The 24,212-nt window shown below is 31.2% G+C and overlaps 1 protein-coding gene across 2 annotated transcripts; it reads right to left on the bottom strand.

Annotated features, from left to right (window-relative positions):
* Positions 1-6,818: 6,818 nt before the first annotated feature.
* LOC120282132 (protein SCAI) lies at positions 6,819-14,422 on the bottom strand. 2 transcript variants are annotated; one of them, XM_039288883.1, is made up of 9 exons: positions 13,801-14,421; positions 12,390-12,602; positions 11,957-12,199; positions 11,202-11,268; positions 10,923-11,114; positions 10,715-10,806; positions 8,310-8,480; positions 8,103-8,239; positions 6,819-7,374 (listed from the first exon to the last, which is right to left on the bottom strand). In XM_039288883.1, the coding sequence occupies exons 1-9, from the start codon at positions 14,344-14,346 to the stop codon at positions 7,182-7,184; spliced, it is 1,854 nt and encodes a 617-aa protein (XP_039144817.1). In that variant the 5' UTR covers positions 14,347-14,421; the 3' UTR covers positions 6,819-7,181. The 2 variants fall into 2 exon arrangements, with proteins under 2 accessions (XP_039144817.1, XP_039144818.1); XM_039288884.1 differs by lacking the exons at positions 6,819-7,374; positions 8,103-8,239; positions 8,310-8,480 and adding an exon at positions 8,506-10,076 and having other exon boundaries at positions 10,711-10,806; positions 13,801-14,422.
* Positions 14,423-24,212: the final 9,790 nt, after the last annotated feature.

Below are 24,212 nucleotides of genomic sequence, written 5' to 3'. Positions count from 1 at the left end.
ATAAGATCTGCGTCTCAGCATTCAAGGTCGCCACAATATGTCCAATCTGTTGTTCCAAATGTGCAATAGCTTGTTGATGCTGTTGCAAAACAGCTTGTATGTCCAAGTCCATATCTGAATTAATTCCAAAGAAGTAGTTGGAAATGTTCAGTGTTTTAAATTAGTCAAGTCAATTAGTCTGTCAGTGTGGGTAATGCTAGTATGTTTGGTTTGCCAAAAAAAAAAAATCATGGCATCATCGTCATCATCTATAGAACTACGTCTTTACTTTGTGAATTACTAGTATGTTTGGTTTGCTAAAAATCATTACTGAATTTAGAAATTCCTATAGGACCACCTAGACGTGGCCATTTTGAACCGAAACCGTGAAACCGAACCGGAACCGAATCGCCAAAAACCGGAACCGGAACCGGAAAAACCGTAACCGTCCTAAAACCGGAACCGGAACCTTCATATAAGGTTCGGTTCCGGTTTTAAAATTTAAAAACCGTGAAACCGGCGGTTCCACCGGAGGTTCCAACCGGCGGTTCCATATGCGGTTCAACTAGCAGTTCCACATACGGTTCAACCAAAGGTTCAAAACAAAAGTTCATATTATATTATATAAATATAATATGAATAATGTCGTACTATATAAATAACGTCATTTATTATTAGGTTTTTATTTTGTTAATATCATTAATTAGTAATTAATTAAGTAATTGCATGTTTAAAGATATTTTTAAATAATTAATTAAAGATATTAACCAAATTGATTATTGATTAGGTCCGATTACGAATACTTGATTAGCCGATTAGGGTCCGATTTGTGACATTCAGTCCAACTTATATGTCTTGTGCCATGCGAAACTTTGTTACTCATGCAAGAGGATAAGTTATAATTAATTGATTATGCCACAAATTATTAGTTACAAATTAAATATGGATTTATTAAAAATAATTTAATTGATGAGAAGTACTTAAATATTCAATTCTTTAGTAGATTTTTCATATTATTTTTTTATAATTTAATATAAAAAAACAAAGACTAGACTTTTATATATCTTCCGTTTTGAAACTTACAAAATTTACGTAGTTCATATTAAATTATATTTATTTTTATATAAATGAAAAATATACTTGAGTAAAAATGCTCTCATGTAAAAACATTTGAATCATTAAAAAAATATATAAATAAATAAAATAAAAATAAACATGAATATATATGTGTATATATATCAATTTGCCTGATTTTGTTGATCATTTAAAGATATATATATATATAGATATTCCAATATATAGATAAAACTCCCAAGATTTTCAATTTGTAAACTATGCAACTTATATAAGTATTCTAGAAATCAAAAAGAAAAAAGAAAAAAATAAAAAAATAAAAAAACAATTCCTAAAGAAAAAAACAAATAACATACATGAACATTAAAAAAATAATAACAACAAAAATAAATAAAACATTGAAAACCTTGGGTATACCAGTATACCTACTAACTTAACCTACTATCTTATATTAGTATTAAATTAATTCTTGTATTTTTTTGTGTTAATTAATTTGAATTATTGAATTATTTAGTTTAAAAACCCGAACCCAGTATGAACCGTTAAACCGAACCGTTGAACTAAACCGGCAGAACCGAACCGAAACCGAACGGAACCGAACCGCCAAGAACCTTGCCTAGGAGGTTCGGTTCCGGTTCAAGGTTTCCTTGAACCGGAACCGGCGGTTCAGGAACCGTAACCGGCGGTTCCTGAACCGTGGCCATGTCTAGGACCACCACTAGCTCTAGTAAGAAATGCTAAACATTTGCAATTTTAGTAAAGATCAAAAACATGAAAACCTAAAGAAAATAACATCAATAAATCAAAACTAGTAGAAATTTCATACCCATTGAATCCTTGAAATTGAATCGCCCCTTTACTTCTTGTCTCTGATTCAACCTGTATTCAAAATTGTAGTAATGATCAACATGAAACCCTAAAGAAAATTCGATGAGAAAATTAAATATAGAAGATCGAATGAAATCATGATTGAAACCCTATCAAATCGAATGAAAACTAGATAGAGAAATCTCCATTCCTCGATGAACTCAGTGGATGAGCGCGCGCAAGGGTGAGAGGATGGGAGTGTTTATATAACCTTTACCAAATTCAAATTTCAAAATGTTGAAGGGCAGGCTGGGATTCTGTAATAAGCTAGGCCATATCAATGGGTTGGGCTTCTACAATAAGATGGGTCATATCAATGGGCTGGTCTTGGGTTCTTCTTTTGGGTAGATGCTTAACTCTGCATTTGTCACAACTTGAGCACTTAATTTCAATTTGTAACAGAGTGCGCACATTACTTCAATTTTGTTTCAATGAGAGGGCACTAGGACTGTTCCGTCATGGGTTTGTTGACGTGGAATATGTCTCTCCACGTCAACTGTGCACATGGACATTCCAGCTAAGCTACTTATCCACCTATCCTTCCATCCATGCCACGTAATCGCCATCTCAAAAACCCCTTTTCTCCTTCTCTCCTCCGAGAAATCCTCCCCCTTAATGAGAGATCACTCAAAGGAATCTAGTGAGGAATTGCCACATAAACACCGGTTTTACACATCACGTAGGCGCCATGCCATCATATTTTATGCCACATAAGCCAATAACATGTAAAACCGGCATCAATATGGGAAATCCAGTGTCCACAACAACAATTCCTCATCGAATTTCCTTGGGTGATCTCCCGTTAAAACAAAATTGAAGTTGAGCGACCACTTTGATAGAAATTAAAATTTGGTACCTAAAGTGAGAATTGGGTATAGTTCAGTGACTACAATAATATTTACCAATAAACTTATCTAGGTTTGGTGAAAGAAACTGTACCTGGGGTTTATGGGGCCTTGATTTTGTCCAATAAATTATCCTATCTTAGAGATAGGTTATGACATTAGGCCAAGGTCAAACTTAATTCCATTAAGCTTTTGAAGGGATTGAAGATCATCAACATAGTTAAAATATTATGTTGTCAAACTGTGAAGGAATAGATATAGGAGTCTTCTATGCGATAGAATCTCATATCTTTATTGCTTCAAGAAGAAATGTGCTAGAAACAACACTCAATTCTCACCTAGCTTTAAAAAAAAGAATGTAAATACTAGTTACTTTACGCAGATTGTAGCCAATGCAGTTGCAACCATATCCCCAACCTCTAACATAATAACATTAACTCAAGGGAGATGACAAGATCAAAGAGGCATTTACTATGTACTTCTACATGTAGTTTAGTACAAAGTTGTGGTATTTTAGTCTTTTTATTGTGTGTTAACTCAAAATTTGGTCGAGTTTTTCTTATATTTGCCATAGTAGGGTTTTGTTTGGATTGGGAGTTCCTGATTATAGAATAGTCTTTGTGTTCAGGTTCCGACACAGCCTATGTTATCCTCGCCCTTGAATCCTTTTGTTGGGCTGAAATTCACACAGCCTGTGTTATTGTTATCCCACGTGTTTTGTATAAACTGAAATCTGCACAGCATGTGCGAATGATACAACCTATGCGGATCCCAGCCTTTGATATTTGGTTGAGTCGAGATATGCACAGCTTGTGCGAAATGGCATAGCCTATGCGGATGGCACAACTTGTGTAAAGTAAGCTTTTTCTTCAAGACTGAGCTCCACACAGCCTGTGCGAAGCTTTTTTGCACTATTTGTTTCTTGTTGTTATAAGGGCATTCTTATAAATTTTCACCCCAAAACCCTTATTCTTCTTCTCCCTTACTCCCTTCTTATCCTCTTAGCTTCTTCCCTTGATTGATCTACATCTTCCCTCTTCTTCTCCTTGGATTGGACAAAATTGAAGCTCCATTCTCCACCATTTCTTCTCTTTTATAGCTAGCAACGTGAGTACTCCCGTTGCTTTGTTTCTCACTTTGTTTTCTTCTTGGTGTTCCAACTTGGATGCTAGAACTAGGCCTTTGATTATAGTTGCTCTAAACTTGTTTTTGAGAGGATAGGATCATTGAGGGAAACTAGATCCTTCCATTCTTCTTGCTTCCTTCTTGATGTTCGCTATCTTGAGATGTTAAACCTAATGTTATAATATATGAGCTTACGAGCTTGATTTTGGCCTTCAGTCTTATATGTTGAATGTTAGTAGTTGCTAAGAGTATGTATTTTATTTTGTTATCTCCAAGATTTGTTGAATCCATAAATCTCCATTGTGTTTGAGTTCGGGGATATTGTAGCAATACTATATCTCCAATAAACTTACTCCTTTCTCATATTTTCCGTAATAATTAAATTCATTTATTTGTAAAAACATTTAAACATACTTATCCACCTTAATTATCATAATTAAATATTTTAAATAAAAATTCACTTTAATTTTTATAATTTAAATATTTAAAATATTTATCCCTTTAACTATTATCCCATTTAATTTTTGGGTTTTTTACTTGCATACCCTGGAAAATCATAAATTTGCTTAAATACCCTCATAAAAATGATATTTGCTTGGATTCCCCTACAAATCAATTATATTTGCTTATATGTCCACAATGGTTAAGTTGACTCTTAATGGTGTTAAATCAATGGATGGAATAAAGGTAAATTACCAAAATAGGTTTGCTTATATACCCCTCGAAAATTTTTTTTTATTATTTTGTAGACATTATTCATTTCATTCAACAAATGACCAGGGTTTGTTAATATATTCATCAAATTTTTTTATAATATTTTATAGACTTTAAATTATTTAAATTATAGATAATTAATGTAATTTTTTTATATATGCTTTAATTATTTTAAAAAATTATTAAAAATCATGAATATTTGAGTAAATTCATATTTTTAATGTTTTAACAAACATTTCTAAAAAATTTTACATTAACACCACCTAAAAATAGGTAAAAAATTATGACATGTAACAATATATAACAAATAATTTCATGCACCTACTCAAAATACAATCACATATGAAATTTATAAGTAAGAAGTCTAATAATTTTTTTTTGAACATCTGTCCAATATCATATCTCCTGAGAAAAATCCAATAATCCGATAGTGTAGTGGAAGATCCAATTAGTACAGTAGTCGTTGGTGTTTGGTCCGCCGACGATGAACACGATTGGGAGGTTCTACGAGTAAGCTTCGGCGACGGCGTTGATCACGCTGAGACCTCTGAAGGTGAAGGTAACGGCACATGCACAGATGCCACGACGTCGGACGTGGCCGACGTTTAGATGGTCCAATAGAGTTGGGTTGAAACCTCCGGGGACGGCGTAGATGTCTCTGACGCTAATTTGAAAGAGCCGGCGAGTGAGATGGTGTGGTTTGAAGGGATTGGTGAGAAGGGAACCTCAAAAGATGGCGGCTGAGTGGTTGAAAAATTTGGGAATTTTTCTCAGATGACTTAGGTTGGATGATATTAAGGGTAATTTGGTAATTTTATTAAGTTGGATTAAGTGGGAACTATGATTAATTCCATAAACCCTAACAGTGGTTAACGGTAACTAACGGTAGGGATATATAAGTAAAAAAATTAGTTTTATGGGGGTATGCAAGCAATTTTCCCTTAATTTTTATAATTAAATATTACACTTCAACATTTTTATGTAAAATAAATTGTAAAAAGTTTTACATTTAACTATTATTCATTTAACTATTTTTTACAAGTTTAAAATGAATTAAGATCTATAAAATTTGAAGGTATTATACTAAACAAACTCCCGTTATGATCTCTAATATACTAAAAACCTTCAGTCTTTTTTGTCATCCATCCAGACAAACAAACCTTTGGTCACATAGCATCACAAATGTTGAATTAAGATAGCGTTTGGATTACCGTAATTGAACGAAGGAGAATGAAGCAATGAAGAAAGGAAAAGAAATGGGTAAGGGATGGTAAAGTTATTTGGTTGGAGAGTTTATTCATTGGGAAAAGTAGAAGAGTAATTTATTGTGAATTAAAAAAAAAATAAAAATATATAATGTAAAATTACTTTTATAACTTTTATATGAAAAAATAAATTTTGTTGTTCATAAAATATTTTAAATAAATTTTAATTGTTATAATTAATTATTTAAATTATTTATTAATTATTTTATGACTTATATTTGAAATAAATATTTATTTAATATAATTATTATAAGATTATTATAATTAGATATTAATTATTTTAATATTAATATATTTATATTTATTTAATATATAAATATATTGTGAAGGGTAAAATGAATAATTTACACCCATTTGGGATGCTTCATTACCTGAGTTAATAGTGACCACCACCCGGGTGGGTAAATGATTACCTCCCAAAAACATTCTCAAATGGCACATTGTCATCCAAACACACTAAATCCGAATTTCTAAAAAAACTCCACAATCTCCAATTAAAACAAAAAACCCAATATTGGCACATTGTCATCAACGAAGCTCTTAGTCTCATCACGAAACTATTTTCTTAAATCAATTACTAGTTAGCATATAAGAGTGCAATTAGAAGTTTATGAAGTTAGAAGCATGCATATTGGACAATGTAGGTGTGCATAGTCCAGATAATGTTTTTTGGGCTCCCATGGTGGACTCAGAAATTTTAGGGGCTTATATGCAATTTTGTAGTCTAAATTATTTATTTAATACTTTCAATCAAAATTTCTACATTAAATTATCTGTTCTATTGTTGTGTATTTTACCATCTATAAGTGTATTATGATTTAAACATCTTCATGCCAGTTTAAAAACCAGTCTTTTCATAAAATAATAGTGCACCAAAACAATGAAAATGGAGAAAATATTACAAGATCAGAAACCAATTCCATTATATCAAACACAAATTACACAAACATCAAAAAGAGGGCTTCATTAATCACAAATGAAATCACAAGCAAAACAGTCCCAAAAAAATAATAATAATAATAATAATTAGCTGTTTTTCCAACCTAAGAGTTTCATAACCAGCATAACACAAAGACATCTATAAATATAATGTAGTTCTCTTAACAAAAACCACACTTACAAACGCCTAAATTCCGAGAATAAACAAAGCATCTCATATATATGCATGCGTCGTCGCTCGACAGCCAGCTTCGTAAGTTGCCTGCCTGCCAAGTTTGTATCCCGTGTATTCGAACAAAATAACCAATAAATAATTGACATTACGATGCGGTTTCTATCTACAGATGCAAGTGATTGATGGTGAAGTCCTTGACTATCTGAGAGAATCAAGGAAGTTAAAATGATGGATGACCTCAAGGCTTTCTGCGAGTCGGAGTATATGGGACTGTGTTTCTGAGGAATCTGGTGAGACTGATTCGGGAAGGTTAGGCAGACATTCGGGTAAGCAGTCTTTGCTTTTTCCAGGGACCGAAAAGAGAGATAGCACAGTCCTGCAGAATATAAACCTGGAGAGGGCAGCATGAAATTTGGTGTTATGAAGATATCAAAAGATAACCTGATGAAAAATCCACGAAGCTATCCAGGATAACCGTCTCACAAAAAAATATGGATCTTTGATTGCAAAGCTGCTTTATGAAGTGCTTTGCTATGTTAGATTTTAATTTGATGTTATTCACCAAGCAAGATTCTCAAGAGTTCTTAGAGTGTGTTAATATTTTAACTCATTGCTTCACCTCACATTAGTATTAGACTCGAGGTCAGAATGATTCATCAGACTGCATAATGTATGTAATGTATTCCTTGTTTGTGTCTATTTTTAGATAAATCTGGTAAGGAAATAAAAGCAAGCTCATTCCTTGCCATAATGACTATGTTCAATGGGTGTTCATGGAAAGTACAGAATGGAAAAAGTAAAAACATTAATTTAAAGAATTGATCATTGCCAGTTAATTTGGCTGCCTAAAAAGAACATCCCCTTGACTCAAAATAGTAACATAAAATTGGCTAAAAAAAAGTATGGATCTTATTAAGCAGCTAAGATGTGAACTGATGATGTATTTATTGATTTTACAAAGAAAGAACTCTAATAGTATGATATCTCAATTACAATTAATTATCTTGCGATGAGAAGGATCTCAGTTTTAATCCCAATAATATATTTCTATCAGGATAAGGATAACATGGACAAATTGTTGAGAGAGTAAGAATGCATCAGTGGAAATTAAAATAGTACCTAACTATAAGCCGTCGTAGAAGGGGGTCAGGTAATACTTGAGACCAGACCTGATCCAGAGAAACTGATGTGCAGAGTATTACTTCCCATTCAGATAAGGCAGAAGAAATAAGAGAATCTGCGTTCTTATACACATCCTGAAAAATATCTTTGTATCAGATAAACCACCCAAAACTAGGTTAAAAAAAGAACTTCTAATCTACTTACAGCATCAAGATCTGCAAGGCCAGTTAACTGGCAGAAAGCTTGTAATGGAGCAGTTAGGAAGAATGTAAACTGACTTCCGCTAGGTGTCCCATCACTAGAAGATAGCCACAACGGCCTATGAGGGGAAAGAAGCAAAGCGGCAGGTTCTCCCCTCTCCGCACCATGAATGGACTGGAAAACATCAAACATAAGATTAGAGAATGGATAGTTAAGAGAACATTTTAAGTATACCGTTTACATTTAAAAGTCAAAAAAGGCAGAATATGGTCAAGGAAAATATATCATTCATACTTCATTGATTTCACAACTAGGCAAAATCATAACAGAACAGAAGGATCATTTCTAAGAATACACCTGCTTCCAATAAACTGCCAAAGACACCATCTCCTTATAAAGCTTGTTATACAACTTTCTGCCAACTAGGCTAACACTAGTGTAACTGAAGGGTAAAAGCAAAAAAGAGAATGTCTTAATGCAAATGAAGAAACAATCATGAAAAAAGTCGGTCCATGTTTGCATGTTTCATCAGTCAAAACTCGTCAGCAGATTAACCCGTCGTACTAACCAGAGAAATCTAGTGTGTGGTGTAATAACGAATGTTCCAATGGAACACAGAACTTCAAAAATACGACATCGGCTCCATCTAGTAACAAATGAAGAAACCACACAAGGCACACAGGAAAAGAACAAAAAGCAACCAAATTAAATTACAATAAGGTAGTCTGCATAAAATCATAGAAAATTACAATCATAGGTCATTGCACCATCCTTATGATAAAAATCATTCAACTAGCTAGCTTCCAGCAAACCATTATAATGACAAACTCTACAACTTGATACTTGATAAGGAGTTTTTTAAAAGCTTGCTGTGACTTGGATCAATTCTTTACTTGCATGATCAGGAAGAATACAACAAGTAAAGGTTAGCATACTTGGATACTTTCAATTGAATGGGCGACATATGCATAAATGACAGAGAAAGCAATTGCTACAAATGTGCACCTTTTTCAATGGTAAATGATCATTTGCTAAAATCTGACTACGAGGAAGAGTAAGAGAAAGAGGAAAGCTTGTGTTATCGGCTTGATTCATCAGGTTGAGAAAAGCAGAGAGGCTTGCCACTCTTACTAGCAGACAATCATGCTTCGTCATCAAGCTAAACGACTGAATGACGAATACGGTCTAACTATTACAAGGTATTTAAATTGGTCTACAGACAGAATTTTCTTATAATTATAGAGAATGATAAATAAGGTAAGCACTGCCTTTTGTTATTCAGTACAGTTTCCTATCCAATTTTCTTAGAGAAAAAAATGTAAAATATTCTGCTTACTAGATTGAAGTTGAAAAAAAACAAATGTAGTAATATACTAAATACAAACCATTGCAAGGGTTAAAAATCACACAATTGTTCACTGAAGATGCTTTATGTTTATATGTTGGTCACAAGCATTCATCTTTAAAAGTTAACAGGAGACTAACATCATGGTCCCGAGAAGTGGTCTATTTTTCATTCTTGCCCTTGATTTAACTGAAAATTATATGCAAAATCTCCAATGGTCCAAGAAACAAGAATAAGATGTACACTTGAGGAAGGATATGTGGCCTGATAGCAAAATATATTTTGGTAAAGCTCGACGTGGAGGAGGCATCTCGTAGGAAACCAAGTTCTGGGGACTATCAAGTCTAGCCCATTCTTTCTGGTTACTTTTTCTATGATTTAGGGTATCCTAGCTCATAAAACCACATGTACAACAAGAAGTGCACCTGTGTCAACAGGGATTTTACAGCAATATTAATAATGTCCATAATTCCAAATAAGGACACAAATATTATGAGCATTTAATAGCATACAAGCAATACAAACTTGAATAAGAAGTAAAAGCAGAAGGTTTCTTCCAATTACATGCTTAAAAAAAACACTGGGTCAGAAAATCATATTGATAAAAGGTAATCATTTCCATGTTCCTTGGTGGTGTAACCTATAGCCCTCATTTATTGGAGAATCCTATCACATGACCAAAGGATCAAAACCAAAAAGGTCTCCTCTTAGCATGAATTATATGACATCAGCTTAAATATAACAATTTCAGAAAAGAAGTTCTAAATTCTAATCTAGAACAATTAATAGACCATATTTGTGTCACAATTTGCAAGTCGAAGAAGTTTCATCTGGAAGCAGATCACTAGCAGTGCAATAAAGGAAATTAAGAATGAAAAAAATCAAGTTGAGATCTGAAACAATCTACAACAACCACCTCTCTGATATAGCTGATGATAGCTACCCAAGTTAATGAAACACAATATATAACATCTTTTTAAAAGTAAGACAACTTGCACTAGGTCTTGTAAATTCATGGAAAGGAAGCACAATTAAAGCCCAGAAAAAGTTATGACGAACCTGCCTTGAATGCTTGGCTATTATCACTATCAATAATCATGAAAAGTGGGATTCTTGTGAATGGAATTAGGTCATCAGGGTATAGATTGTCCAGACCTGATATCAGAAAAAAGAAGAATGTAATCTTGGACTTGCTTTGCTCAAACTTTAGAAAAAGACACTTTCAAATGAGGGCAAATGGGCCTCATGGAGCAAAAAAAATAAAAGCATACCTCGACTACCTCGAGAACCAAAAGATAGACAACTTCCATAACAATTATTAGAATTCTGTCCATCGGATAACATAGTTCGTCTCAATAAGCCATTTTGTTTACAAGAGACCTCAGAAGAAGTAGTTAGCTTCAATGAGTCCAAAGATGTCCCTGGCTTATCTTTCAAATAGGCAGTATTCTGGTCAGATCTCCCTGTAAGATAGTATCCTGATGAATCTACAATGGTCTGGTTAAACAATTTGACATAACAAGTATAGCCAATGGAGTACAGGGATAAACCTGAAGCTGAGATGTAAATTAGCAATATCCTATCCAAAGAAAGATCTTCACAAATCATTGCGAGTACCTGCAAATACAACAAATGGATCCATTGAATTCCCGATGTTACAGTCATACCATGCAGCTGTACCAACAAGCAAGCACATTTCTTAAGGAAAGATGGGTTTTCTGGCCATGAAACCTTAATCAACTAGGTTTCATATATTGAGTGAATGCTCGATCTCCAATATTAGCTCCTATACCTGCTAGATTTGGTTATCTATAATTCTGTTCTTCTATTAATCTATCCAATCTACCCAGTTCTCAATCGATGAGCAAATTTTTACATCCAACGGCATGGCCTAACAAAGATAAATGCAACCATGTCAAGTGTTGAACTTCTAGCTAAAGCTGCTAAATACTAGCAAAACAGATTTGCTTCATGATACTTGGCGACAGCCCTTGACTCCCAACCCAAATAAATATTGCAGGACTTTGAACATGTGTATAGTATTTAATTGCCTGAGAAAAACTTAACACAGTTATATTCTATTGCCGTAATTTATGTAAACTTTTCATTAACCAGTACGTGCTTGAGACACATTATAAATATGCACCATCAAGTCAACAAGTAAAATAATATTCAAGAAAAATAAATAAATGACAAATTAAAAGCCTGCAATTTGAACTCTATAGTTGAATAGCTACCAATGTTTTGTTTGACCCAAAAGTCTAACCAAAGTACAAACAAGAATGACCCTGCCAGCTGCACCCACCGAAATCAAGTGTGAAACAGTAGGACGATAAAGAATAGCTTTCCGTGGATTTGGAGGCAGATTTGGATCGGTCATATCTGCTGCAAGATTTATATCAATTAATCCTGATACCCCATTCTGATCACTGAAATTGCTGTTATCACTTGGTTCATCTGTATGTGGCTGATAAAATGATCCGCTTGGCTCCCACTCCAAACATTGCAACATTCTGAAAGTGTCTATAGTAAGCTCTGTGAACTTGACCTGAGAGTTCAAGTAATAGAACACTTAATCAGAAACTTAAGTAAACGCAGCCTGCATTCTAAGAATGATCCATAACTTCCGTAAAGTATGGAAAATATTTTATGGCTCAGAAATATCCATGATGTAGATATCAATTAATTGTGGGAGTACTTATACAAATAATCTTATTGGTATGTGAAGAATTGCAAACCTCATTTCGATGGTAAGTCATTAACAATGCTTCCTGCAGTGCCAACACTCTCCTTGCTTTTGCTTGAAGACGTGTAATATATGGCACAGATGATGGATGGGAATCAAACAAAACATTGTATCTCAAAGGCCTTGGATTCGCAAAACTTGTGTCAGCTTTCAAGAACCGGACAATTTCTTGCAGCATTTGCTTCCATTCTTTAAAATTGGTCCCCTGAGCAGAAAAGTTATTATCCTCAAATGCTACTGGTACGTTAAAAAAAATATGCTGCAATATGACATTTGAAATTATTCTATGCGAATATTTGATAGAGAAAATGTCAACATTAAGGTGGCTAAAAGAATTTCGGTTGAGAGCACATCATCACAGAAAGTATACATGTCATCATGAATTTCCAGAAAGGAAAGAATAGAAAATTGCAGAATATAAAAGTGTCCTTCAAACTTATAAACCAAAAAAGATACACTCAGGTAAAAAGTCATGGTAAACATAAAAATTTAGTAACGAAGGCACAGAAACTAGTTGTAATTGTAAATGTCACAGCAGTCGGAACACACAAATGACAGTAGAAATGCATCCAACAGTTCATACCTGAAAATATAAACAGCAATAAGAAAATATAACTTGATCAACAGACAAACATTTTTTAAGATAATTCCAAGATTCAAACTTTTAGCCCCCATCAATGTTTGATGCGTACAGATTTATAAGGTAAGGTTGCAACCATTGTCAGATGTGATGAATCATTGGGCTTACTATCTTGTGATTGGATCATTGTCTAGTAGGACTACATCAATTATAGCTTGACAAGTGTTTGTGCAGGAGGGTATTTTACACACACTAAAACCTTCCAGATTTATCTTCACTTCCTCCAATTGCATGGTTTACATAAAATCGGTTAAACTCCATAACAAGCCATAGAGGAACTAATGGACCATAAACTCAGTAATTTAATCCAAATACTGCTATTCAACAAAGTTTTATGAAAATACAGTACGTTTCAAATGAGTTATATGCCAGTGCCACCAAGCCTACACTATCATGGAACATGGAATAAAGAAAAGCCAAGTTCAACAGCAACAAATAAATAGTAACTTTCCAAGAAGACATAATTCCCACTTAAGCATAGGACCCCATGACTAGGAAAACACATCAAAAGGAGCGCATTTACTTTACCAGGCACAAACACTGACAAGAAGCTTCGATGGCCCTCAAAGACATTCATTTCTCTCAAATTCATCAAAATAATTCAACAATTAGAAACTCAACATGTGAAGCATGAAATAATTAACTGTTCAAGGCTCAATATGTGAAGCATGAAATCGTAAATCTTGAACACGATGATGCAAAACTTTTGAATGAAAGGGAGTAATTTTAAGGCAATGAAAACAGAGCTTCTCCATAAACTTACAGGAAACGAAACCCTAGAATCCACCACGAGAGACTTGAACCGTTCCACGAGATTCCTCACAACCTCCCCGCGATTCAAAAGCATAGCAACAATCAAAAACCTAGCGTGAAACCTCAACTCCTTGAATCTCAATCCCACGTCCGAAGCAAAACCCTTGCGCCCTCCCCCACTCTGGAAGTACCCCCTACTGAGTATTGCTTCATAGAAAACATAGCTCTCGAGAAGAAACCGAGCCTCGCTGGTGCGGAGGTACTGCGAATAATACAGCTGACCGATCCGGGACGCGATCTCGCCGATCTCCGGCCGGCGGAAGCCAGCCTCAACAAGCTCCCTCCGGCGCTCTTGCTGGAATCTCCAGAGCATCGTGTATGCTCGGAAGACCTTGCGATGGTAGTGCACAAGATGCGGGCCACGAGAGTAGGGTGGGAGGTCGCGCACGCGCGCAAACTTCCTCTCAGCGCTACCGAGGAGTTCCCGGTACTTGTGTAGAGCCTCCTCCGGCGAGGCTCCGCCTCCGCCGCCGCCGCCATCGGAGCCGTCGGCCATGGCGGTGGCGCTGGGAGCTCTCTCTCTTCTTTGTTTTCTTCTTCTCGTCTCGGTGTTGGCGGTGTGGAAGTTGGGAAGCAGGCGAGTTTTTTAACGAAGATGAGCTGTTTGATGTTCTTTTTGCGAAAAACACCCTCAAATTTTATTTATTTTTATTTACCTTTTGTCCTTTGAGTTATTTATTATTAAAATCAAGGGTCTTTTTGCTTATCTGTAGGAAATTTTTTTTCTTTAATATATATATATATATATAAGGGACAAAATGAATATATGCTAAAAAAAAAAAACTATTAAATTGATTTCAACATCAGGCAAACAAAAATGGGACAAAATGAAGTTTGTTTAATTTATTTTTTAAGGTTATTGGAATATTTATTTATGACCTTTTTTTTATGTATTTAAGAAATTTTTTAGGAGGTGATGTATCTGTTGAATTTAATTAAATTTTTTTTAATTATTTTTTAAGAAACAATATTTGTAGATATATATTTTTAGGAAAGTTAACATTAAATTTGACCGAGGTGAAAATGGGTGAATGAGAATATGAGGATATTTTAACTATTTCAGTTTTAAATATTTAAAAATAATTGTATTAATATTTATATATAAAAATTTTGAATTTTATATGACAAACATAATTATATTATTTATTGGGATAATGTAATTAGAATGTATATATACAAATAGTTTTACCAAAATAATAGATAAATTTGGACCGTGATAATATGTGATTTTGGACCATATTATTTTCATTATCTAAACATTAAAAGTGATGGAAATATCATTATTCTTTAGCTTTGCTATATTTTGATAAAAAATAATAATAATAATTCCACGGGAATATAACTTTAATAAAAAAATTATTAAACACACGAAAGTAATTTGGTTCAAGTGAATCAAGTGATTAGTGGCATCAAAAATAAGTTTTTTGTATGGCGTAAAAACTAAAAAGTGATGAGGTTCGAATCTTTGTTGAAAAAATTAACTCACAAGTGATGTCATACCTCACGCTAACACACCATAGAGATCTCATACTAACACACCATAGAAACCGATATTTGTTGCCTTTTTCCATTTAAACACCAAAATAACTAAATTATGCTAAATTCTTATCTACATCTTTAAATATTATGAAAAATTGTCTTTAAAAATGATAAATTATTTTATAATTCGCAAAATACTTTAATGATTTTAATAGAAAAGTATAAAAACCTAGATTTTAGTATTTTACCATATTTAAAAGAAAAAACTAAATTCAACTCACATGAGTTGAACATTGAATAAGTCTGATAAGACTATTTTTTTCAAAAAAAATAAAAAAAAAAAATGGGGCTACACGTAATTTTCCAAAATTTCAATAAAATTTGGAACTCACTATTCAAAGCCATTAGACCCCACTAAAAAACAACCAATTCTTATCGTGAGGTCCCTACGATGTTGACAGTGTTTATAATGCTGCCACGTATCATCTAGCTCAATGTAAATTGACAAAAATACCCCTGAGAATTACAATCACGAGGCATTATAAGTGGGCATTCTTGTCAAAACGGAATATTATCCGAATTTTATGGAATTTTTGGATGTTGATGCAAAGAAGGAACATCAAGTGGAGTTTCTTTGTTTACTTTTTTTTTTTAATTATTTTTTTTTTTTCAAAGACACCCTTTTACTTTATGATTATTTGACCTTAGTCCCTGTCTCTTTCCATGGATCTGATGGCCTACCCTTGTGGGCATGTCTCAATGGTGGGGCCATTGCTGATGTCATTGAATGATTTTTGCATTTAAGCCCATTTCTTTTTGTTTATTGTACATACCGCCTCCAGCAATTTGAAGTTAAAAAGTTTATCATGTTCAACTACTTTATTATTTTACATGAAAATGGTTTACAGTGTGATAATGAAAGGAACCCTTTTATGTAGAAGTTTTTTATTTATATTTTCTTTAATACTATTAGTCAAATAAAGTTTAAAATAATTTAAATAAAAACACCATCGATATAAAAACTCTAATCCCAATTTTATCAATTCTTATAACAATAAAAATATGTAATAATGACAGAATTCTACAATGTAGTTATGAATTCGTATATATTTTTTTAAAATATTTTTTAAATTTAGGAAACCCTCTTTTATGTCTTTATCATAACATATGACTTTGTGATATTTTTTATGTATTACAAAAAAAAAATTCAAAGGTGTTAGTTAAATCTTTAGCGATGGGCCTTAATCAAATATATAAAGTATCAAATTATCGTTAAATTAAATTTAAAATTACAATAAATTTCAAGAGAATTTATTCAAAAAAATAAATAAATTTCAAGAGAATTTTAAAATTTTAATGGTTAAGAAAAAGAATAGCATATAGATTCTAAAATAATTTTTAGCCAAGTAAAAAAATTAAGAATGTTAGAAAAATAATGTAAATTTTTACTATCAGAAGATGAATTTTTTAATTTCAGAAGTTTTTTTTTTGGAAATAATTTGAAACAATAAATTAAAAAGAATATTTTGAAGGATATCTACACATGGATGAAAATTTTAAAGAGTTTATATATACTTTTAAAAAAGTCAGGGAGTTTAATGTAAAAGAAAAAAAGTTCAGGGAGGTATATGCAAAACGCGGAAAAGAGAAAGAACTGAAAGGTAAAAGAAACCATCAAAAGATGAGATCCAGCCATTTGATCAATATCTAACGGTTGAAATGAAGTACTGTAAAACAACAAAGGGCAGCTTTGGCACCCTCCCCAACACTAGTGTTATTATTATTATTATTATTATTATTATTATTATTATTATTTATAAATAACAATAATCATTTTTTTTCCCTTTTTTTCCCTCCAATGGAGCAGGAGTTGACTCCATTTAGTGGGAAACAGGTAAAGTTAGATGATTAGACTACCTAATTCCTCATTGTTTTGGACATTTTAATTATTTATTTACTATATTTAAATTTTCAATATACTTAATTATTTAAAATTTGAAGATAAGAATTAAATTGATTATTTTATGATAAGACCGCATTTACTGAAAGAGTAGAATAATGTGATGAATATATGAGAACCGATCTTTTAGAAATATTTGTATATTTGAAATCCATAAAAGTTGGTATCAACCGTTAGGTTTAATTTAATGGTTGTGCACTATTTATTCAATAGTATTGTTGAGCTTATAAATAGTGTATAGTAAAAAAAGAATGTACAGTAAAATACTATGAATAGTAAATTATAATTACAATTAATCTAAACTGTTCAATTCAACTACGGACATTCGCTGATATTTGGCCTATATATAATAGATTATTAACTATATATTTAATATTTAATCTATTCCGATAAAAAGAAATATTTCTCAAATATGTATTATTTTGATCTTGAAAATATTTATATTTAATTTTTATAATTTATTTTTTAATCCACCTTGCAATAGTAGAGTTAGACATATTTTCCAAAAAAAAGTTTATTTTTTTAACAAAAAAGAAAAAACATGTCATTGTAGTCATATATTTGTGTTTTTAATAGCTCAAGGAAATTTCAAGCATTTTAATCAAGCTTGCTACCTAAAATATATGTGTGTATATATACACATATATGCGGACACATCATTTAAGAATGTCCCTAGATGTGAAATCTAGAGACGTCCTATAATACCATTAGATTTACATCAAACGGTTACAATTATCTATGCACAATGCTAAACAATAATCATATACAGTAAACAATATCAAATATGTATAATTTGTTATACAAATTCATCAAACATCTTTAGATAATAATAACTCTGTGTATGTACGTAGTAGATGTTTACTATATATATATATATATTCAAATTGATATATCATATAATTAGTTTTCCATGATTGATAAAGGTAGTATAAAAATGCTTAATTTTTTCAAATTAATCTATTTTATTATATTATATATTATTAATACTTTCTTGTTGATGACCGTCAATTTTTCTTTTTATATATATATATATATATATATATATATATATATATATATAAATTAATCTAATTACATGCCATAGAAGTAATTAGGTCTCAACAAGACAAACTATATTTCAGCTTAGATTATTTTCTTATGGACTCTAAAATTTGAGCCCCATTATAACTCATTTATAATAAAATTAGCTTGAATGAGTCAAAACTCAAGCGAATGTGATCAAATCACAAGCAATTGATGTCTTGTGATCATTATTAAAGATACTCTATCCCTTATTTTTATTATCACTTTGATATTATAATCATGATCATGATCATATTAACAACAAATGGCTTGCAATGACAATTCTTTCCTTTAATATATATGTATATAAATATATAAATTAATAAGAATGTTCTTTTTATAACTAGTTCAAGTAGAAGATGCGCTTTGATAGCTCAAATCAGTTGTCACCAATGGAAGCTTTACTTTATTTAGTCTCTAGCAAAAGGACATCATATGAGTTTGTTCATGTTGGGGACCCTTTGATTATATATATATATATATATATATGAAGAGTACTTTCGCAAAAACCTTAAGTCTAGAAGGGCACATCAGTGATTACAACAATTGCATAGATTATATAGAAAATAAATATATATATATGAAGAATACTTATATGCAAGAACCTTAAGTTTAGAAGGGTACATCAGTGATTACAACAATTGCATAGATTATATATAGAAAATAAAATTAAATGAAAGCCCAATCTATATGTATCAAAAGTAAGAGAGAAATATTATTTTTAATAATGTGTGCAAAAGTAAGAGTAAAAGTAAGAGAGAAATATTATTTTTATCCATTCAAATAATACATATTACTGTAGAACCTAACTAAAACTAAATCAACAACTAAATTTCTCAATATCTTTACTCATTCCACATAATAATTTATGAAACACTAGATTAGGATCATTCCTAGTAGTATTTTTATTGAGCATACTGATTCTAGCCTCACTCAAGTATGCCTTTAATTAGATTTGTGTATAATGTGACCAAAGTAAAATAAACCGGATCTATAACTTCGATCCAAGCAGTTCATGTACCTGCGGACGATTTGACCGACCAAATTTAGCTTGATGCCCTTGGTGTACGCGGATCAGGGGCTCAGCTAATGCGTGAAACACATGTAAAATAAGGGTACATGTACGATGAGATATCAATTCCACGACCTCTATTATAATTTGTATATTTTATCAATATATATATAATTTAAATGCCTTTTAATAATTAAAAAGAAAAAGATTGTTATGGTCTCAGTGCCACAGAGCAAAGGGAGCAAAGCAACTTCTGAACTGTGTCACCCTAAAAAAGGAAAAGCTGAATCTCATGGTATATTGTGAAAGTCAGAACCTTCCATTCACTAACTCTTTTGATTCAGTCAAAAGTTTTTATTTGTGGGGTTAAAAGGTAAAGTAGATTGTAGATTATATATTATATTAAATAATAAAAAATAAAGATGAAAGAGTCTTTAGATTATACTAATATTTTATTCGGTTTAAAGTAACTAATCAGTAATCCCCTTTAACGGTGTCTTTGTTTTCAAAAGCAAAACATAATTATCTTGATACATTATAGCAAATTATAAACGAGTCTATATCAGTTGAGAGTAAAGGTGGCCACGGGCCATCCAGAAACCCGACCCGGCCCATAACCAGCCCAAAATCGGCCCACTGGGTCAGGGACCCAGTCGGCTAATTTAATAAACCGTAACCGATCCTTCTACATGACGGGCCGATTATGATTGAGATTTTCTCAACCCGTGATTCGGTGGGTTGGCCCACCAGGTCAGGCCCAGTTTGATAATTAATTTAATTTTTTATATTTTTCTGTATTTTTTGAATTTTTTTAAATTTTTTTCCTATTTTTTAATGTGTGGGCCAAACCGGCCCAGACGATCAAACTCGCCGGGTCAGCGGCGGGTCGCCATAATCCGCAGAGTCAATAGGGAGCCAGGCCCAGCTCCATGTGACCCAGACTCATCTGGTCAGACTGGTCAACCTGACTCGGTGAGTTCTACATCTCTGCCAGGCCAGATCCGGATCAGGGGGCCAGTTAACCGGCCCATGCCCACCACTAGTTGAAAGGGTCAAAATAAATATATTTTTACTTTTATTGACAAATAAATAAATAAATAATAACCCAATTCAGATTTCAAACAATTATTCATTGCTTTAAACTTATTTATTTTAATCACTGAACCTAAAATATATATTCATACATTACCTTTTTTTTCTCTCTTAATATAAATATTATTAATTTAGGCACTAAAATGAATTATGTTTTAATTTAACTACTAAAATAAAAATATGGTATTATAGAAGAAGATTACAGAAGAAGAGTTATTATTTAGTTTTGTCCTTGGACATATTAATTTAATTAAATGGGCCCATTTGATTTTTTTTTTTTTAACTTTTTTTACCCCATAAACTATATGGTTATAATTTTGAGCATCGAGGGTATTCTTTGTCCTTATCCTCAATAGGAAATGAAACCTTATCTCATCCCGGTCTCTATTTCTTAATTTTAATTGGTTTAGTGCAGGAAATCGGGTTTTTTATCGAATCAAGGCAAATTGACCTCCCTATACATGGATAAAAAATGAATTATAAAAAAATTGAAATTAAGAGATAAAATATTTTGATACATCCATCTAAAACTATATTTGAACATTTTTATACAATTAAATTAAGCATTGATGAGCATAAGTCATTAAAACCATACTTATGTATGTACCAAAATGATTTTTTAAAAAAAAAAACTTAATGGCAATATGGAACATAAATATATAATTAGTTCCAAGATGAATGATTTTATCCAATAACAACATTCCTAGGAAAAATAAAACATCTAAATCACTTTATAAAGAGCTTTGGTTTATCTCTGAAAAATCACAAGAATTGTGATATTACATATTTAGGTTCATAAGATGTTTTTTAAGAATATGATACATTGATTAGACTAAATAATCAAAATGCCCATAACATTATTATTATTATTATTATTATTATTATTATTATTATTATTATTATTATATATACTTTGGTTTCCACTACATATTATTGATCTTGATGGTGAAATTTGTGAGATTATATAGGCGTATGTGATTTTTTTCATAATAATAACATAATAAGCAATTATGCAATTAATATAATTAAACAATAAAAGTACAGATGATATACTCTTTAGTTTATATTAATATTTATTTGATTTAAAGTAAAAGCATGTTTTATTTTAATCACTGTAGTAGATGTAACATATCTAATTATCTTAAACATCCATTAAATTAATTATAAGCAAATTTACACAGACTGGACTCGCTGCAATGAACATTAATAAGACCACTAAATTTTAGGGACAACCAGTAATTTAAACAAACTTAAAAAAGTTTGATTTTAATTCCTCAACTAATAAAAAATCATAAATAAATATATATGATATCACTTCTCTATAATATAAGTATCATTAGTTTATGATGCAAAATGAATTGTTTGGTTGGGTTTGAAGACAAAAAATAATAATGTAGTCTTATACATTAAACAAAATTGGATTGCTACTGAACTCACTATTGGAATAATGACCAAGTTTTGCACAATGTTTCTTACTAATATCATGAATGTTAAGTTTTGAACCTAACTTATTGTTACTAGCATGTGCAAAGCCTCCAATTATTAATTTTTTTTATTCTGTGCTTCAATTTCAATGAGTTTGAGAACCATTGATAACCATGCACCTAACTTTAACCTTAATTAATTAATCTCATGAACCATTGATAACCATATATTTAGTTTTATTACTCCACTTCTTCTTCTGTTGTTCTAATTGCTGATGTTGTTCTTGTTGGAGCATTATCTGTGTCAAATTTTTATTTTTTCAGCCCTCACATTCTCCTCAAAACTAATGTATTCAAATGGACATTCAGAAAAACTTCAAAATTTTTCAAGTTGAAAAACATTGCTATTGAAGTAGTCACACTACAACAAATTTGCCAATTAGTGACAAATTATATTGTGACGCATTAGATTTTTGTCACAAGAACGGACATAACGTGACACAAACATTATTTTTTGTCAGCTCACTTCCTTAAAACAAGTATTTTATGTGACAATATTTTTAAATTGTCATATGATAATGTCACAAAAAAACTCGGTGCCAAATCTTGAACCAATTGAAGATGGAGAAATATTTTTTTAGTGATCAACTTAAATATTCGAGTGACAAATATATCATGTTATTAATAATATGTTTTTTGTGACAAATTCTAAAAGTATCTTATTTGACATAAAAATTTAATATAATGTCACTAATAATAATGTGTACTATTAATAACAATTTTTAATTTTTGTCATTTATCTAAATTAATTTTTTTGTGACTAGGCGATTTGTCACAAAAAAATATAACTAATAATGTCATTATATTATTGTCACAAAAAAATATTACATTAGGTACTTGTTGATTAATTTAATGATATTAACTCTTTTGCAACTAATATTTTCCCTTTTTTTAATGAAATATTTATTATTATTATTATTAGAAGATATAAGTATTAAATGACATAAACAACAATACTTATGCAATGAATGGAATATTGAGTGGCAAATATATTAGGCAATTAATATTATTTTTGTTATTACGAATTCCAAAATGTCTTATTCAAAACAAAAATTTAATATAATGCCACTAATACTAATGTGTACCATCAATGACAATTTTAATTTTTCCATTTATTAATTAATTTTTGTGACATGCAATTTTATAACAAAAAAATAATTAATAATGAAAATATATTATTATCATAAATAAATATTAAATTGTGTAATGATATTAATGAATGCCACCAATTAATTTAACAGTATTATTTATTTGCTACCAATATTTATCTTTTAAAAAAAGTTATTAATTATTATTAGAACATAAACAATAATACTTTTAATAATGACTTGAATATTGAGTGGCAAATATATTACGTGATTAATATTATTTTTTTATAAATTTTAAAATGACTTATTCAAAACGAAATTTTAATATGATTCCACTAATACTAATGTATACCATAATTACAATTTTAATTTTGTCATTTATTTATTAGTTTTTGTGACATGCAAGTTTATTATAAAATATAATTATTAATGACATTATATTATTTTCGCAAATAAATATTACATTAGATGATGATATTCAAAAATGCCACCATGATTAATTTAATTATATGCACAACTTTAGTAAACTTGCCACTTTCGGTCAAATAATGTTTATAAATGACCTGTTAGAAATTTTATTCATATATATGGATTCCAAAATATCAAATCAAACCCAAATCATTAACAGGTGATATTGGATCTTTAAAAAAACAAACTAATGGGTTTCTTACAAATACACCCACCTTTTTTTTAAAAAATCATAAAATGAAAGCTTTTTGTTTTTTTTTTAATTTTTTTTAAAAGCTATATTAATTAACCACGTTTATTTTCAAAATTTATTATTATTATTATTATTATTATTATTATTATTATTATTATTATTATTATTATTATGGTTGTTGTTATTATTATTTAAGGGTTAAAATATAAAAATTAAAATTAAATTAAAATATAGTTCCACACCACTTTTAACCACCAGCAAGCAAATGAGTCAGTGCGCTCATGTGACTCATGTGACTTCGGAGCTCTCCTGCTTTAATTAGACAACGACAATTATTAGATCCAGTGAGCTTAGAGCAGTGAGGGAGAGAGGCAAAGGGACAGCGGTAGGGGTCTATTGATCATGCAGCATAATAAAGGAAGTGGGCAATATTTGGCTATTTGTTCCTTTGCCCATGTATACGCCCACTCCCTAGAGGGGGTCGGATTCCTCTAGACAATGCATGTTATTTCTAATAATAATAA

Source organism: Dioscorea cayenensis, chromosome 18 (genome assembly GCF_009730915.1).
Source record: "Dioscorea cayenensis subsp. rotundata cultivar TDr96_F1 chromosome 18, TDr96_F1_v2_PseudoChromosome.rev07_lg8_w22 25.fasta, whole genome shotgun sequence".
NCBI classification, from domain to species: Eukaryota; Viridiplantae; Streptophyta; class Magnoliopsida; order Dioscoreales; family Dioscoreaceae; genus Dioscorea; species Dioscorea cayenensis.
Note: the sequence above shows the minus strand (reverse complement) of the source record. Positions and strands in the feature narration are given on the sequence as shown.